The sequence below is a fragment of the Tachysurus vachellii genome, chromosome 20 (assembly GCF_030014155.1).
Source record: "Tachysurus vachellii isolate PV-2020 chromosome 20, HZAU_Pvac_v1, whole genome shotgun sequence".
Lineage (NCBI taxonomy): Eukaryota > Metazoa > Chordata > Actinopteri > Siluriformes > Bagridae > Tachysurus > Tachysurus vachellii.
Genome location: NC_083479.1, coordinates 8,175,978 through 8,193,477, shown reverse-complemented (window position 1 = coordinate 8,193,477; position 17,500 = coordinate 8,175,978). Strand labels below are relative to the sequence as shown.

Genomic DNA, 17,500 nt, shown 5'->3' with positions numbered 1-17,500 from the left:
AGTTCAATGCTGTTTCTGATGGAAAGGTGTAAGTATACAGTACACAGTGCATTGCAGTTTGCTGCATATAGGGCTGCATAGCCACAAACCAGTCATGGTTACCATGCTGACCTCTGTTCTTTGCCGAAAGTGCCAACAAACTGAACTGTACCATGGAGCAATGGAAGAGGATGGCCTGGTCTGATAAATTGTGTTTTTTTTACATCACGTTGATGGCCAAGTGTGTGTGTTGCTCACCTGGGGATCACATGGAACCAGAATGAACAAAGGGAAGAAGGCAAGTCTGCGCAGTGTGATGCTTTGGGCAATGTTTCATGGAGGCCCCATATTGCAACTTACAGGACTTAAAGTATCTGCTGCTAACATTCTGGTGGCAGATACCTCAGCACACCTTCAGGGGTCTAGTGGAGCCCATGCCTTAATGGGTCAGGGCTGTTTAGGCAGCAAAATGGGGACCAACACAATGGTCAGATTGTTATGCCTGATCAGTGTATAAATGAAAAACTATATATAATTAGTCTTAATTATACAATTTTGATTAAATTAAAGATATATTTCTGTTTTGGATTTCTTTTCAGAAATATATCCCACAACCATTTGCTTCACATTCATGCTGGTCATTTCGATCACCTAATTCAGCTTGAGTCTCTGTGAGTAAACAAAGAGATTTTGTTTGAAAAACAAAAAAAAATTGTATTGTGCAAAATGGTTATATATAAAATTAGCATTATTAGTGATTTCAAATTGTGTTTTGCAGAGGATTAGAGGACATTGAGATTCCTGATATACAAACGAAGATGTTCCTCCCAATGAGTAAACTGTCTTACATGTACGTTCTGTAGGTTATATTAATGCTGCATCAGGATTTTACACATGTATTCCTTATCAGCTTCAATATTCTTCTGTGCAGATATTTTAAGGATTTTCACTACTGTTCCTACGCACCACATGTGCGGAAGTGCAAACCCAACACAGACGGGATCTCATCATTTGAGGACCTACTGGCCAACGTGATCCTAAGAGTGTCCGTCTGGGTCATGGCCTGCATTACCTGCTTTGGAAATCTCTTCGTTATTGGAATGCGATCGTGCATTCGTGCAGAGAACAATCTGCATGCAGTGTGCATTAAAGTCCTGTGCTGTAGGTTTACATTGCAGAGAGAATGCACAAAACCATCTATCACGCATCTATATACTGAAAAACACACTTGCCGAACTGCTAAACATTTTTTGTGGTGATGACATAAAATCAAGTGCTTCACACACAATCACTATTATCAGATTCGAAAAGACAAGCCATTTGTGTGTAAATGATACAATAGAGACAGTGGAATGGATTTTATTAGAATAATGGTGGAACAATGATGAATGGGAATATTAGCTTCAGAGACAAGAGCACTAGTAAAATAAATCATGAAAAGATTTAATGCGAAAGATCGTCATGTTGAGATAAATGCCGCTGGCTGTGTTTTAATCTGTATGTGGCTGGGTTTTGTGGTATGTGTGATCTCAGTGAAAGGGACATCCTGTCCTGTGAGGTCTGGGCTGCACAGGTTCAGGCAATTTTTTTGTTCTGACGTTTTGTTTTTTTTTTGCACCATGGAGATAATTACCATAGCCATTATCAGCTGTCACTCATATAAAAATAGTGTTATAAATTGTAATCAGATAAAGTCCCTCAAATGAGTGTAAAAATGTCCCTCAGCTCAAAAGATTTTATTCAAAATTTTATTCACTCTATTAGACATTTTAAATGAACTAGATAAACTTTATAGGCATTTAATCATACATCTTCTGTAACTGCCTTAGCCTGGGCAGTTGATCTGGAGCATATGCTGTGAATATGCCTATTTCTGGGACATCTTGGGTATATTTCTGGGATGTAGGAGAACTGGGTCTCAAGGTCAAACTGGGAACTCTCGCTGTGAGATTGAGATACGATGAGATACAATTCTCTGAACCACCATGACATCACATTTACAGACGTATTAAGAAAGTATTTACTATAGCTACATATTTATCATGTAAAAAATTAACAAAACTTTAAACATTTGCCTATGACGTATATCATAAATATATGCATGTTCTGCTAACATTTCTCTTTATTAGATGAATACATAAATATACAATTATTTCAATTCATTATTAAGTCCTTTTCTTGAAATAGTCGTATTTTTTTGTCAAATATTTATTTTCCAAATAGAATGAACATCCAATCATTTTCTAAACTAAATATGCCAACATATTGAACACGAAATTAGTTAATATACCTAGAAATCTGTCTGTTGACTGTTTTGCTTACTATTTTATTTTTATGTAATATATATATACATTTTATGTAATATTTTCAAAATGTGAAATCTTAGAGATAACATTTCCCTTATTAAAGATATGTTCACTTAGATATTCCATAAAATATCAGTTTTTCCTCAATCTCTGTACCTTTTCTTCTGTTTTCCGCAGGCGCAGATTGTCTGATGGGGGTCTACCTGTTTTTTCTGGGCGTCTTTGACGTGAAGTTCCGTGGTGAGTACAATAGGAACGCACTGCTCTGGATGGAGAGCCGTGAATGCCGCACCATTGGCTTCCTGGCCATGCTGTCATCTGAAGTGTCAGTGCTCCTCCTCACTTACCTGACTTTGGAAAAGTTTCTGGTCATCGTGTTCCCCTTCAGTCATCTGCGACCTGGGAAGCTGCAGACTGGTGTAGTGCTGGTCTCCATCTGGCTGCTAGGATTGATTATAGCTGGTGTACCTCTGCTCAGCGATGACCTTTTTGGCAACTACTACGGACGTAATGGAGTCTGCTTTCCCCTGCATTCAGATAGGTTGGAGAAGCCCACTGCTAAGGGTTACTCTACAGGAATATTTCTTGGTGAATTTTTTATTTTTTATTTTTAAGAAATAGTATGTTGCAGACAAATAGATATAATAGTAGCAGCACTAATTTTATTGTCATTTGGAGAAAAAAGCCAGTGTGGTTCAGATGCTGCGTTAACATTTCAAAAGATATAAAATATGAATGGAGAGTTATATACAAATATAATAGTTAATATGTAAAAGATTTAATCAATATGCTAAATATATGGGTTGAGGTGGATCTGAAGGCTTGAGAATGAGAATGCGTCATGTTTTTGAGCTTAATCTGGTTTAAGGTAATTTTATATCAGGAAATAGTTAAGATATTTTTATTTGCTAAGGTATAATTTTTTTTTTTGCAGTAAACGATGTGTTAACTGGCTTTTTTGCTTCTCTGCAGCTGATGTGCTGTTTGTCTGTTCTTTTAAGCTTTCTATATGACCAGTGTTATGTAGTGTATTTTTGCTCCAAAATCCAGTGGAAAGCCTTCCCAGAAAAGTGAAGGTTTAAATAACAGTAAAAAGGCTTTAAATCTGAAATGGGTGGTCAAAAAGCACATGTGGGTGTTATTGTCAAATATCTACAAACATTTGGTCATATAGTCTATCAAAAGAAAGAAATGGAATAAGCTGTCATATATGACAAAGAATTCTATGTATATTAAAGTTCATATACATACCGCATTGTATACCCCATATTTATAGATCTGAAATCAGTTCTTCCCAAATATGATTAGATTGTTAAACATAGTACTGTTATAATAGTCATTTGTGTGTATCTTGTCAAGCCTTTCTTCTCTTAACAGGACTGAACCTGCTGGCTTTCCTAGTCATTGTCTTCTGCTACTCCAGTATGTTCTACTCCATCTACAAGACCGGCATCAACACCACAGATGTGCGTAATCGCTTGCACAAAGATGTGGCTGTAGCCAATCGCTTCTTCTTCATTGTGTTCTCTGACGCTCTCTGCTGGATCCCAATATTCCTCGTCAAAACGTTCTCTCTTCTTAAAATGGAGATACCAGGCAAGTACCTCTTACTGCAGCTTATTTTTATATTTATTATAAAATGCATAAAAGCCAGTGTGTTCAAAAATATGCAATGTTTTCTTCTTATAGTGATAGCCACAGCATTTTATATAATTTTCTTAATACTTTTACAAGTATTTATCACACACAACTAAATGAATGCAGGATGGAGGCCATTTATTAAAAATCAGTCATGGTTTTTCTGAACACTTACTCACTCACTCATTCATCTTCTACCGCTTATCCAAACTTCTCGGGTCACGGGGAGCCTCAGGCGTCATCGGGCATCAAGGCAGGATACACCCTGGATGGAGTGCCAACCCATCGCAGGGCACACACACACTCTCATTCACTCACACAATCACACACTATGGACAATTTTCCAGAGATGCCAATCAACCTACCATGCATGTCTTTGGACCGGGGGAGGAAACCGGAGTACCCGGAGGAAACCCCCGAGGCACGGCGAGAACATGCAAACTCCACACACACAAGGTGGAGGCGGGAATCGAACCCCCAACCCTGGAGTTGTGAGGCGAACGTGCTAACCACTAAGCCACCGTGCCCTCTCTGAACATTTAATTATATGATATTTAATATTGTTAATACTGAAGTAATGTTCTATTTATTATGTGTATATTTCAGTTATACAAAACCATTTAATCTATCTCCTATATAATTAGCTATAAAGTTTTATTTATACAAAACCAGCAATCTGAGAATAAACTGAATCTGACTTAACTTAATATGAACAGTATTGTTCATAATATTAATGAATGTTTTATATTATTATACCTAACACATAGAGAATAGAGTCACAGACTCACATACTTCCTGGTGAAACAAGAGGTCATTTAAAGGTGATTAAGAAAAGAAGAAATAAAGGTCATATTTATTTTTCATATTTACAAAATTCAGATGATTTAAATATAAGGTCAATTAGAACATGATATTTAGGATTGCAAATTAAAAATTTATTTAAGCACCAAAAAAATTAACTTAAATTGTGTTTTCATGTCATGCAGGCACTATAAACTCTTGGGTAGTGATCTTCATCCTGCCCATCAACAGCGCCCTGAACCCTATCCTCTATACACTGACAACCAGCTTCTTCAGGGAGCAAGTGGAGCTGTTACTGTGTCGCTGGCAGCACAGCCCGTCCGTAATAAAAGACCGCAAGAGTCTCACAAGCAGCACAATCTACATGGAAACTTCCAGGAATACGTTATATCACTCAAAAGGCAAACTGTCCCGGGTCTCCTACCCAGATGTGGATACCCGGTATGGCTGATGGGATAGAACAGTGCTGACTTTATCATCAACACCATCTACATTACATGGGAACTGAAGGCTGTACAGAAAACACAACAGGGGACTCACGGTCTAGACTCTAGGAAAATGGGTTCTACATATCAGCATGGATCTAGATTAATTTTCTCTCTCAGGAGAATGAATGCATCAAAAGACATTATTGCTATATATACATACCGCATTGTATACCCCAATGTATATATGTATACATTGTATACCCCTATGTGTGTGTGAATGTATGTATACAAAACTGAGAAAAGGAAGTTTATATTTGTTGCCTCCATCAAAGCAGATTAAATATTACTGGCCAGTATCTTAAAGAAGAGATACATGCAGAGATCATATGCTCTTCACACAGGTGGAGTGTGTTGTCTTTATTGTCACTAGGTCACTTGAAATGTCAAATGAATTTCTTGAGCCAATTCAAGCACATTCTTAAATAAATGATGTGTAGAGAATTTGTTTACACATGTGCAATATCTATAAGGCAAATTTCTGATGAATTTATTAGAAACTGTACAAGTCATCTCACTGAATATCCTGTACAGTTCACAAATGTTATCTGATCAATTCAAAGGTCTGAATGTATTTCAAACATAAGAAAACTATTACTGATGAACACTATATGGACACTATATATATTAATTTACCCCCAGGCAATGGTTTGCTGTGGCACACCAAAGGGTCTTGAGACCACCAAATAGTTTGTAGACCATTTACAATCTGAAGTTAAGTATATTCCTATATTCAGTAGATTTGTACTGAGTTTGAAGAAGAGCTTCACCTTTCACATTTTTGAAAGCATTTTTTAACCATTTTGAAACCACTGTATAAATAGACATATGCACTCAGAGATGTTCTATTTATAGGTTATTTGTTAATGTAATGAAATGCCAATGTGTTATTCTGTACTATAGTAATAATATATTATACATGTTTATGTTTTTTAATGTTTGTCATTACCATTTGCCATCTCTCAGTCTCACATTAGCTTTTCTATTGAACTTCTCCCACTTGTCAGGTTATCACTTTATATTGTTTTATATGGCTTCCAAGGGTAAACCATAATTAAAATGAACCAGCTTCTTTGAAATAGCAATGTGTTTCTTTTAAATACAGATTTTAACCATGCAATTGTCTACACTTACTACCAAACAGCACACAGGTAAATAAACATTTTTCACCCTATGAACATGAAATTCTATACTACTATTGGGAACCAGGAAGCGGCACATAGCACACAGCAAATCAGTAAATTTGTGTCAGCTAAACGAAAAGCCTAAACATAACACTTGTAGCAATTAGCCTACATTTCTAAACTAAGCAGTACTGAATAAATACATGTTTAAAAGCATTCCTATAGAAACTTTCATTATCCTTAATGATCCTCTTCTGATGACTATGTGTAAGGTTCTCAGCTCTGATGCTTTTTCCATCCATCCATTTGCACAAGACATACAATACATGACCAAAGGTTTTTAGACACCTATCACAGCCACATATAGGGCTTCCCCAATGTTGCCACAGTTTGCCACAGAATGGTTTTGCATGCTGTAGCACTACAATTTGCTTTCACTGGAGCTAAGGGAAATGCTCCTGTGCAGCAAGGAGCATGTGATCCATAAAGACATGGCTTGCTAAAGCTGGAGTGTTCTGTGTTGAGCCCTTATTGACATCAGTCCCTAACTAATCTCCTACTAATATCCCTGTGGCTGAATGGGAAAATCCCTACATCCATGCTTCAGGATCTAATGAAACATCTTTCTCATAAGCAAAGGGTATTTAAATCTGGAATCAAATACTGTATGTGTCCACAAACGTTTAGCCACATAGTGCATGTGTCGCAAATGAAACAGATTATTGTGTGGTACCGAAATTTGGGTACCGAAATTCTCCTGCACGCATCCTTTCCGTGTGTTCGCCTGTTTGTTATGAATCTGTGCACTCGCCATCAGCATCCAGCAGCATCCCTACAGGTGCAGCGACCATGAATGACGTGATGCTTATCCAATCAACGAGCAGGTCTATGAAAACCTGGTATCTAATTGGTTGCCAAGGGCGGAGCCGCGCTCTCCTCACTCGCTGTCTTTTACTGACAGTCGATGGAAAAAGGCTCAAGGCAAGAAGACGCGAGACAAAGTAATTAGGAGATAAGAAGAATTCCTCAGTGCTGTGAAGGAAGAATGGCAATTTAACAAAGACTTTAACGGAGATATAAGGTACCGGAATATTTTAACCCACTCTTTAATTGTCTAAAATAGCATTTTGTTGTGTGTCTTGTTGATTTCTTTCGTTTGTAAGGCAGAAGCTAAAGACTCGGCTACATGCTGGCTAGCAGGATGGCATCAGTGTGACCGCAATAAACACTGAAATATTAACGTCATATTGCTTTCAAATTGACGGTGTATATCGATATAATGAAGCAGTGTATTATTAAAATCTGGCTATGGTCCGTGTTCTGAGGTTCTATGGTGTCGAAGTGATGCTGTGATGCTGATGTCAACAAAGCAGCTGCTGTTCACGCGCACCAGCTTTTATAAAATGGCGCGTTCACTGAGCTGCAACTAACACTTTAACACGTTAATGTGAAATTCTGCCAAAAAAAGATACCTTTTGTTTTAATCCAGTAGTCCAAAGAGGCATAGTGTGTGAACTGAAAGAAAAAAATGATTGATCTGATTTCACTCTCTGGCCTTGAATGTAAAATTTTAACATATTTGTAACCTATCTGTTTATTTTAGTAGCAGATCATAGATGCTATGCAAAATAAAATAAAAATATAATAAAATAAATAATTTTATATATATATATATATATATATATATATATATATATATATATATATATATATAAAGCATTTTTACCATTTTGAAACCGCTGTATAAATAAATATATTTATTTTTTTATATATATTTATTTTCATTAATTTTCATTAATTTGTTTTGCACAGATTTTAGAATGTAAATGCCTATATATATATATATATATATATATATATATATATATATATATATATATATATATATATATATAGAGAGAGAGAGAGAGAGAGAGAGAGAGAGAGAGAAACTAGAAATTCTAATACAATTATTGATCAGTGTAATTAAGTAATGGTGAAAATAATTCACCACAATTTTTTAGATTGACCAGTTTGATTTTTTAGCTATTCGTTCACAGTTGCTAGTTTTCTCAGCACTCTTGTCGTCCCTGTTTTAGGTTGAAACTTTAGGTTGTTTGGATTATTTAAATGTTATTGTTTCCATATTTCACCGAAACTCGTCCATCCTGAGTGCTACACATCTTACAATTCTGTCAAGCTGCCAAACATGTCCACCTTTGAGTGTTGGATATCTCCAAGCACACTGTAAAGCCAAAAGTTTGTGGATGCCTGACTATCACACCCGTATGTGTTGTTGAGCATCCCATTCCAGATTTAATGCCCCTTTGCTGGTAATAACCTCCACTGTTCTGGGAAGACTTTAAATCACATTATTCTGGAGCGTGGCTGTGGGGAGTTTTCCATTCAGCGACAAGAGTATTAGTGAGGTCAGGCACTGGTATCAGGCGATGTGGCCAGGGGTCCAGTCCTTTCACTCCACTTTGGCAAACCATTTCTTCGTTGGCCTCACTTTGTGCACAGAGGCATTGTCATGCTGGACGTCTGACTTAGGATATAAAGAAATTTTGGAAAATTGCATGCTTCCATCTACTTATAGGTGTGAAGGTCATGTGTCCACAGAATATTGGCCATGTAGTCTAGGTCTCCCTCGCATCTTCCTGGGTATCTGCCTCTCTCTATAAGTTTATCCTGATGCTGCTCTAAAGTAAATAATACTTAATATTTCATTGCATATCCCTTGCTTGCAAAAACTTGCTTACCTCACCAAACTGTTGCATTGTGATGCTTTTACAGGCTTGCACTGCAGCTTCATTCAGTTATTTGTTTTGGAAGGTTTTTTCAGGAGGCAGAATGCTGCTCAGTTGTGTTAAAGTCAGGTTAATGATTTTTCCTTTGTAAAACTTTCCACTTTTTTGGATGTTCTTCCCAATTGGCTCGGATGCATTACTGTGTAAATTGGCAGACAGAATGTTTCTGTAAATTTCTGAATTCATTCTGCTGCCATCATCATGAGTTACATCTTCAATAAAAATGAATGAGTCTGTTTCAGAAGCAGCCATGCAAGCCCAAGCCATGATACTAATGCCATCGTGCTTGACTGATGTAAGTTTTGGATCATGGCTTTTCCATCACTTTGGTAGATGTTAATTTTATTTCTAAGACTTTTCTGACATCTCTGTATTTCTTTGCATTTTCCACTTTGTCCTTTTGACTCTTGCTTCTGATCATCGGTATACATCTTGCAGTATGGCCGCTATATTTCTGCTCTCAAAGTCATGAAGGATTGTGATAACTTCACCCATGACCTCTGGATCTTGTTGATGTCATTGACTGTTGCTTTTGGTTTTGCTTCACAGTGTCTGCTGATGGCCAGCCTTTTCTCGGGCTGGTTGTTAGTACACCAGAGGTTTCTTTTCTTTTTTTTTTTCCGGGACATTCCATCTTTCTTGTATTAGCTATTTCTCATTGTGTGTGTGTAGTTTATCTGATCGATTTAACTGATGTGTGGATTCAAATTAAGTGAACATATTACCATGTTCTAAGTTGTTTAAAACGTCTAGATGTAAATATCAAGAAATGAAGCTATCTCTTCTTCTTTGTGCGCTCCTTTAGGGATGACTGTAACTTTGAGTGCTAAAATAATACACCTCAATTATTAAACAAGCAGTAGGAGCCATGATCTATACTTATCACAGTCTTCTAGCATTTATTCCTTGCCCTCCCTTGCTTTTTTCTCACCATTTTCACTGACTTGGTATGTGCTAGAGTCTGGCAGTAGTCTGTTTGATTAGCCAACAAAACATTCAACCCATATGCTGACTGTTAATAACTATTGCTGCTCCACTACAGGCCTAAAAGAAATCCCTTGAATGAAATGATATTATAGGTTGTCATAGATGTTTGCTTTTCTTTTTCACACAATTTATCTGCTTTTTTTTTATCGTTTATATGAACTGCTTGTTTATAGTGTCTCTGCACTGCCTGGTGATGCAGCATGTAGCTTTGCTGCCTCTCAGTTCCAGGATTGTTCATCTGATTCAAAACTTGGCTTACTGTCTATCAATGAGTTTGACATGTAAACATCATGTCCATGATTTACCCCAGTTTTCCTACCCAAAGATATGCTGCTAAGATAAATTTCCCCTTTATGTGAATGACTACAAAACTTTCCCAGAAGAGTGAAGGTTATTATAACTCAAAGGGATCATTAATGTTGAATGGGATGTTCAAAAAGCTTATATGGGTCTGGTGGTCGGGTTTCCACAAAGATGGCCATAATGTATACAGTAGTATATTTGCTCTAGGCCACTAGAGGGCAGAATAATACTTCCTATTTATGGTTTGAAGCACAGGTTCACAACCCCTATTCTGAAATACTTGAATGTTTTACTCATTGTAATGTTTACTCCCTGTATAACCAAATCAGCTAAATAATCAGCAAATGTACTAATTAACAGCCGTTATTTTGAACTAGGAGTGTTCAAGCAGGAAAAACACTAAAATGTGCACTATATGGAGTTAGACAGGGTTGGGAACCTGTGGCTGATAGCAATCAATAGGTTGAAAGATTGTTGTGATGATTTACTTTTACCTCATTTAGCTGACGATCATGTCCAAAGCCACTTACAGTTGAAATAGGATACAGCTGAGCGTTAAAGGCCTTGCTCAATCAGTCAGAATCCCAAATCCCGTTAAAGGCCTTGCTCAAACTCATCAGTCTGTATCCCAAAGCCTTAACCATTCTGGCTTAACTTCTGCCTACAGCTGATATACATAAAAGTTCAGATTCAATTCCTGATTTCAGAAGTGTTTTACTCACACACACGCACACAGCAATTGCATTAACAGCTCATGTAGGCTAATGGCATTGGGATGACTGTTCCCACCAGCACATAGAGCACATCAACTGTCTGGAAATAGATGGGCAGCCTACATACAAAAAGGTATAAAAACCCAGAGACTCACAGAAAATTAGAAACATTTAGTAGATAATATTTTAAAAATAACGTGTACTGTAAGTAAAAGCTGAGTGTAAAACGCAGCCCTTTTAAACCGCACTCACTGTTAGCTGACCACTAAAAACTAAAATGTGTGTGCGTGCGTGCTGATGCTATGTTAAATTAATCATTTGTGTTAGTCTAGGTTTACAGGATGTGTGTAATTGTTGTTCATGTTAAGTAAACTGAGCACAGACGTGGTATGTATTGTTTATGTTTGTGTCTGTGGGTCGGGGTGAAAGGGTGGAACAGAGACCACTATAGTTGTTTACTGGTTAGCACTAATGAGTGGGTGTGCCCGTGTCTTGTGTGTGTGTCTTTGTGTGCATGTGTGTGTGTTTGTGTAAGATTAAGGGTTTTGTGCTATAGTGCGTCAGGGTGGACAAATCAGTTAGGGACAAGAAGATAATTTCTTGGTGCGATTAGTTTTTTATTTGTAGTTGCCTGGTGGTCGAACAGGCTGAATAGGCTTGTGGTCACCAGAACGTTTTCTTCTCTCTTTCAAAAAAACAGAGAAAGAACTGAGTAAGTGTGAAATAGAAGTGTGGATTAAAGCTAGTAACTCTCCTGCTAACAAAACCTGCAGACGAAACCATATTTTAATAATATGTTTTATCTTTTATGTGAAGAGAGAACACAAAATCTCATAGTAGGATGTTGGCAAAAAACTTTGTTGTAGAACTTTAGACATATTTGTGTCTGTATTAATATATTTGTGTAGCTATCTAGCTCATGATACTTTATTACATTACAATGCTGCCACTCCTTAGCCTAGTCCAGGCAACCCGAAGGAAGCCGAAACATGGGACTGGGCATCACAGTAGAACTTGAACCAACCTGGTGGGATAGCTAATGAATGATTTATTCACCCCTCTGTGTACAGATTTGTCTTTAGTGAAAGATGTCATCGCTCTTCTCTGTAAAGAACAGTGTACCACCTCTTAGGGAGTCCAAATAGCTTCTAAAATACTAATGCAAGGAAAGAGAAAACCCAGTTCCAATTAAATGTTTCACCTTTTTTAGGTGAACTTCCAAACATTCAGAAAGGGAAAATGTTCATGTTTTGTATTCCCATCACTTAGTGGTATATTCATTTTCAAAAAAAGGATTCAATGAGCACTTTTGGACTAAGAGAAAGATGTTTTGGACCAGGAGAAGTTTCTAGGTTCCCAGCATGCTTTATGGCGTGACATCATAGCTAATGAATCAAGATCAGATCAAGTCTTATTGTTATATTTCAGGAACAGACGAGTGAGATATTTTGTTCCCTCAAGGCTTCTCTCTCGCTCACCTTTTTCTCTGCTCTGTTTATATTTCACGCTGTCCCTGTCCCTCCCTCTTTTTGGAAATGACTAGGGCTTTAGACTCTTCTTTCTGTGCCCGCCAAAAGAAAAATGACTTCAAGTCAGTAATATCTGTAGGTCAGAGAACAGGAAGTCATTTATTAGCTTGCTGTCCTTGTTCTTAATCATATTTAAAGCATTTTAAATCATGGTTTAAAATATACACATCCAATCCAAGGTTTTCACAAATCTCAGCTTGGTGGAATGCAGAAACTTATAAAGAATCTCAGATGAAAGCTTTTGGGAGAAACACTCAAGGGACGTGTTGGCTTGATGAGTGTTAGAGAAACAGCACATGTATATATGCAAATATCTGCTACATGAAGACAATCACTTGCTCATTCTTTTTTGTAGAGTTTGTTTATAAAACAAATCCAGAAAAAAAAGATTCAAATCACAGAAAAACCTGCTTCATTTTCACACCCCCATTACACTCCCTTCTACATTTTACAACCATCCCGCCCTCTTTCTGTGCCTGTGAAAAGAGGCGGACCTGGACCGAGTAACCCTACACCTGCCTCATTCAGCAGTGTTACTGTAACAGGCTAAACAGCCTCGACCAGTGACAGCACAGGCTCCACCACACATGTTGTCTGACAAACATTTCGGCTTCACGACTTCACACAGAAAAGGCAAACTCACCAACGCACAGATACTAAAGAGGAAATGCTACTGACACAAACAGTGAAGGGGGACGACTGAAAAAAGAGATCAGAAAAGTGAAGGAAGACTGAAACAACGGGCTGCCAGTTTGCTGTATCCATGCTGTTGAGTGAGTGAACACGGCTGCTCTCAGTCACCCTGTTGTCGGACATGCCTAAAGAGGATGCGGCGCCAAGCGACACAAACTCCTGTGACGCCCAGAGCCAGGACGGCATTGTCCTGGTCCAGATGGCAAGCCTCTCCATGGATATGTTTACACCTGGAGACTTCAAAGGGAAGTTCCGAAAGATCCAGCCCAAGAAAAGACCCACGATTATTCGAGAGGATACACCAGGTAGTGTTTATTGTGTCCTACAGTGTATTCTATCCTCATACTGAACCGTAACACATGCCAGCTTTGAATGAAGTCTTGACAACTGATCTAATGTCCTCAATCGTAAATCTGTAGCTATTGATTCAAGTGTCTTGTGAATCAACTGCTTCCTGTTGTGACTTGTAAGATCTTTTAAAACCCTCAGATATCACATATACAGCCATGTAGGACGCTGTCTGAGAAAACTCTAATTCGAAACTCTGGTATGACACAACATGGTGATGTCATTGCAGAGTAATGACAACCTCTGAAATGACTACACAAGCTTCACATGTTGTTAGTAGACCAGCTATTTGGTAGACTGTTTAAAGAATACATTGTGCATGTTTTGCTTGTAATTTGAGTGTTTAGAGCTGGTGCTGTCTCAGTCCTGTGAGGATTTTTTTCTTGGAAAATGGGCATGATCAAATTCCTAAGTGTACACCTAGCCTGAGGCAGCTAACAAGAAATGTTTTTGTGGTTTTAAACAAGAAAGTAAATGTTTATCGCAGTTGTACATGCTATTTTTGCATATTTAAAAACGCAAAAAGAAGCGAAATAATTTTGACATTAAAGGAAAAGGTTGAAGAGGAAAATAGAATAATCTGGAATGCTGTATTTTGACAAACATACAATAAAAAGAACATGGAAACCCAGTTACTTTGGGATTATTTAAGTAAGTAATTTAAGTAATTAAGTGATATTGCACAATCTAGAGTGCTGAAATACTGAATATCGACACAGCTGTGATTCAGCGTAGGTCAATATTCAGTGTAATTGTACTCTTACTTGTGTGCTGTTGCTTTTATTCAAGAAGTTACTATAGAGTAAGTGACATTTCAGAAACAATACGGCCAACTGTTCTGTTTACTTTGGCTGCGCAAGTGGAAATAGGTCTTGAAGAAGCCACAGTCACTTTATGCTACATCAGGTTGTGGACTATCTGGCTCAGATCGCTGTACATTCTCGTTAAAGTGATTCTGGTTAAATTGGAGTCTCTTTTTCTCTTCTCATTATCTGATGAGCTTTTAGATTTTCTTTAAGTCAAAAGTTAGATTCCTGAAAATGATCATTTGCCAAGTTTGCAGAGGATTTTGCTAATACATAGGAAGTGGCATTTTACGGATCAATCACAGACAAGTGGCGTGAGACATCGTGAAATGTCCTGTTGCGTTTATACTAAATATAAGCATTTTTGGAACTGTTGCTCAGCCAACTAATTGTTGTATACGGTCAGTTGTTGCAGCAGTCTGAAATATGTTAGAAAATCGATAACCATTACCATAACAATAAAGGTATGATGAGCAAGCAACTGAGAAACCAGTATTGAATGAAAGCTACGAAAACATCTGTGTTAAAATGTGTTTAGTAAAATGTTAATAAACAGCTCCAGTGACTCGAATTCTGTGCTTAGTACAGGGAAATGTGTTGGATTATAGCTGGAGAAACTACTGGAAATTTCCATTAATGCTACAAAGAATACATTGCAAAGAATATGGATTAAAATAAGTGAATTATATTAATTATACTGTATGTAGGAATCCATCCCTTGTTTTCTGTGGTTGGGTTTCTCTGCTGATTGCCTTTTCAGACCTCTATTAAGACAGGTGTGTGAAATGCCTGCACACAGGATTTCACATAGAAGCCTCAGTGTTAACTCACTGAACAGCGTCTTTGTCAAAGGGAATTCCTCTCAAGAGCTGTGTCCTGAGCTTTGGGGCTTTGTTAACCGTTTTTAAGAGGCAGACTTTAATCTGGCTAAGTGAGCATGCATTGATCTAGTGATGACTTTACACTAGAGCACTCCAGTAGAATATTTTACTGCATTTATAGTGTCAGATCTGAACAGCTGGGTCTCTGTTTCAAATGCCTGGAATTGTCCAAGACTTTTTTAAGAGAGAAAAGAGAAAAGGATGTTTATGAGAAAAGCTTCTTTATGGCCTGTTGAGGATTTCTAATACCAACCAAATCCAGGCAATGTTTATGAATAAATGTACAAAATCTTGCTATATTTTTGATCAACTGAAGTTTAAAAGATTCAAGAAAAGCCTGAATAAATGTGACTGCAGCTGCTGTGGAGACAGATGGTGATTGCTGTGTGTGCTGTAAGAGGCAGCTGCTATAGCTCCAAACCAGCTAAGAAGACTCAGCCATAGCAGAGACCAATAAATAAGCACAAAAAACTGTCGAGTCATTCCTTATGTTTGGCCAGTGCAAACAGACATCCAATACATATTCATATCACATTTAGTCTTTACTATTTTTTATACCTAAATTATTAACTGAACGGTTACATTTTATGGTTTCCTGAGGATTAAATATTAAATAAGTGTTTTACGTGGTCAGAAGTGTAGGAATACTGTAGGTTTGCAAATCCAGCCAGAATAATTTTTACTACACTGTTGAATTGCTTTTCTGTTCCTTATTGCCACTTTTGTTTATTTTGCATAATATAATATATTGTATTCTACCACAGCGTGGTAAGTCAGAACGTGTGCATTATTTTTGGATAACAGCACGAGTCAGACAGTAGTTCTGACTGTAATATAGACAATGGGTAAGTATTCATGCCCTCGTATTATTATTATCTCTATAATAACAGCTCATACACAGCAAATTGTATGGCAGAAGCTCCATCTAATATAAGACGGATAGTAAATAGATTTAAAAACATGTTTAACAAAGTTAAACCTATAGTAATTGGTGCTTTCTGGTTTCTGTGTAAAATAGTGATATAGGGAGAGTGAGGCTGGAGGAGAATGACTGTTTATCGCCGCTATAACATAAGCAAACACAGGAACTTATCAGATGTTCCACAACGTTAACTCAAACTGTAAAATGCATAACATTTTGTACATTAATAAATTAGACATTGTTGATCGTTGGCAAATCACTGTGTTATGAGTGGTGTGTATTATTTTTATATAAACAATGAAAATTCTGCAGCCAGGAGGAGCTGATTGCTTTGTGCAACATAAATGGTTATGGGGTTAAGGAGTCTGCAGTCCAGCTGTGATAACGTCTGCGTCTTGTGTCAGTTAAAGGCCATTATCAAGGCTAATTTACTTAAAATTGGTAAAAAAAAACTTACTAAAATTGGTACTTTTATCTATTTATGGCCTTCTTGATCTAACAGTGAGTGGGGCAGGGCACCAAATCATCCAAAAAGAACAAGAACATTTGTGGAGATAAAGAGCATGATTGGTTTTGGTATTTTGCCAAATGCCTATATCAGACTTGAAGTCTAACTGTTTTCACCTGGAAGTCATTTGTATGAGAACTTGTAAGTCGGCTTGTCGTTTGTGCTCCTCTGACAGATAGGATCACATTCCAGCTGGGAGCTGGACAAATACCAGTACTGATACTCATCAGCAAGCAGTGCAACATACGGTCTTAGTTGTTCCAGCCACCAAGTCGGTGTGTAAATGCAGACCAGGAAGAGCTGGTCTAACGATCAGAGAAGAAAATCCAATTATTTTTGTGCTATGTCATGTAATACTTGACAACATGACCTTAAGCATTCTTTTTTTTACTCTGTTAGTGTAATCATACAGTATTTTTTAGTTACAACATTTGTAGCAATCATTTTCAATAAAAAATGCTGATTGCATAGTATATTTGCCTTACACTTTCCCTGCTACCTTTGTTGCCTTAAGCATAAGCTGTAGTTTACACATGCTATTGAGAGTGAAATCTAAATAAAGCCCATAAGGCTGCAGTCTGCCTGAGGAGCTTGAATACACACACAATGTGTATACAGGCAAAGCGAAGGCTGCACATGCTGCAAAAACTCCTGTTCAACTATATGGGTTTGGCTTTGGCACAAGAAC

At 37.5% G+C, this 17,500-nt stretch overlaps 2 protein-coding genes across 13 annotated transcripts in view; both read left to right on the top strand.

Annotated features, from left to right (window-relative positions):
* rxfp2a (relaxin family peptide receptor 2a) overlaps positions 1 to 6,288 on the top strand; it is a 58,647-nt gene extending 52,359 nt beyond the window's left edge. For all 3 annotated transcript variants that reach the window (XM_060896340.1, XM_060896339.1, XM_060896337.1), the window contains 6 exons: positions 579 to 650; positions 758 to 829; positions 911 to 1,140; positions 2,463 to 2,873; positions 3,663 to 3,881; positions 4,910 to 6,288. In XM_060896340.1, coding sequence (XP_060752323.1) covers positions 579 to 650; positions 758 to 829; positions 911 to 1,140; positions 2,463 to 2,873; positions 3,663 to 3,881; positions 4,910 to 5,175 — 1,270 coding nt within the window. In that variant the 3' untranslated portion in view covers positions 5,176 to 6,288. The remainder of the gene's footprint in view (positions 1 to 578; positions 651 to 757; positions 830 to 910; positions 1,141 to 2,462; positions 2,874 to 3,662; positions 3,882 to 4,909) is intronic.
* Positions 6,289 to 7,304: 1,016 nt separating this feature from the next.
* The window catches only part of fryb (furry homolog b (Drosophila)), a 68,915-nt gene continuing 58,719 nt past the window's right edge, over positions 7,305 to 17,500 (top strand). For 6 of the 10 annotated variants that reach the window (XM_060896554.1, XM_060896548.1, XM_060896552.1 and 3 more), the window contains exon 1: positions 13,185 to 13,655. In XM_060896554.1, coding sequence (XP_060752537.1) covers positions 13,469 to 13,655 — 187 coding nt within the window. In that variant the 5' untranslated portion in view covers positions 13,185 to 13,468. Of the gene's footprint in view, positions 7,415 to 13,184; positions 13,656 to 17,500 lie in introns of those variants that run through there. The other 4 variants (XM_060896550.1, XM_060896553.1, XM_060896549.1 and 1 more) reach the window with 2 other exon arrangements.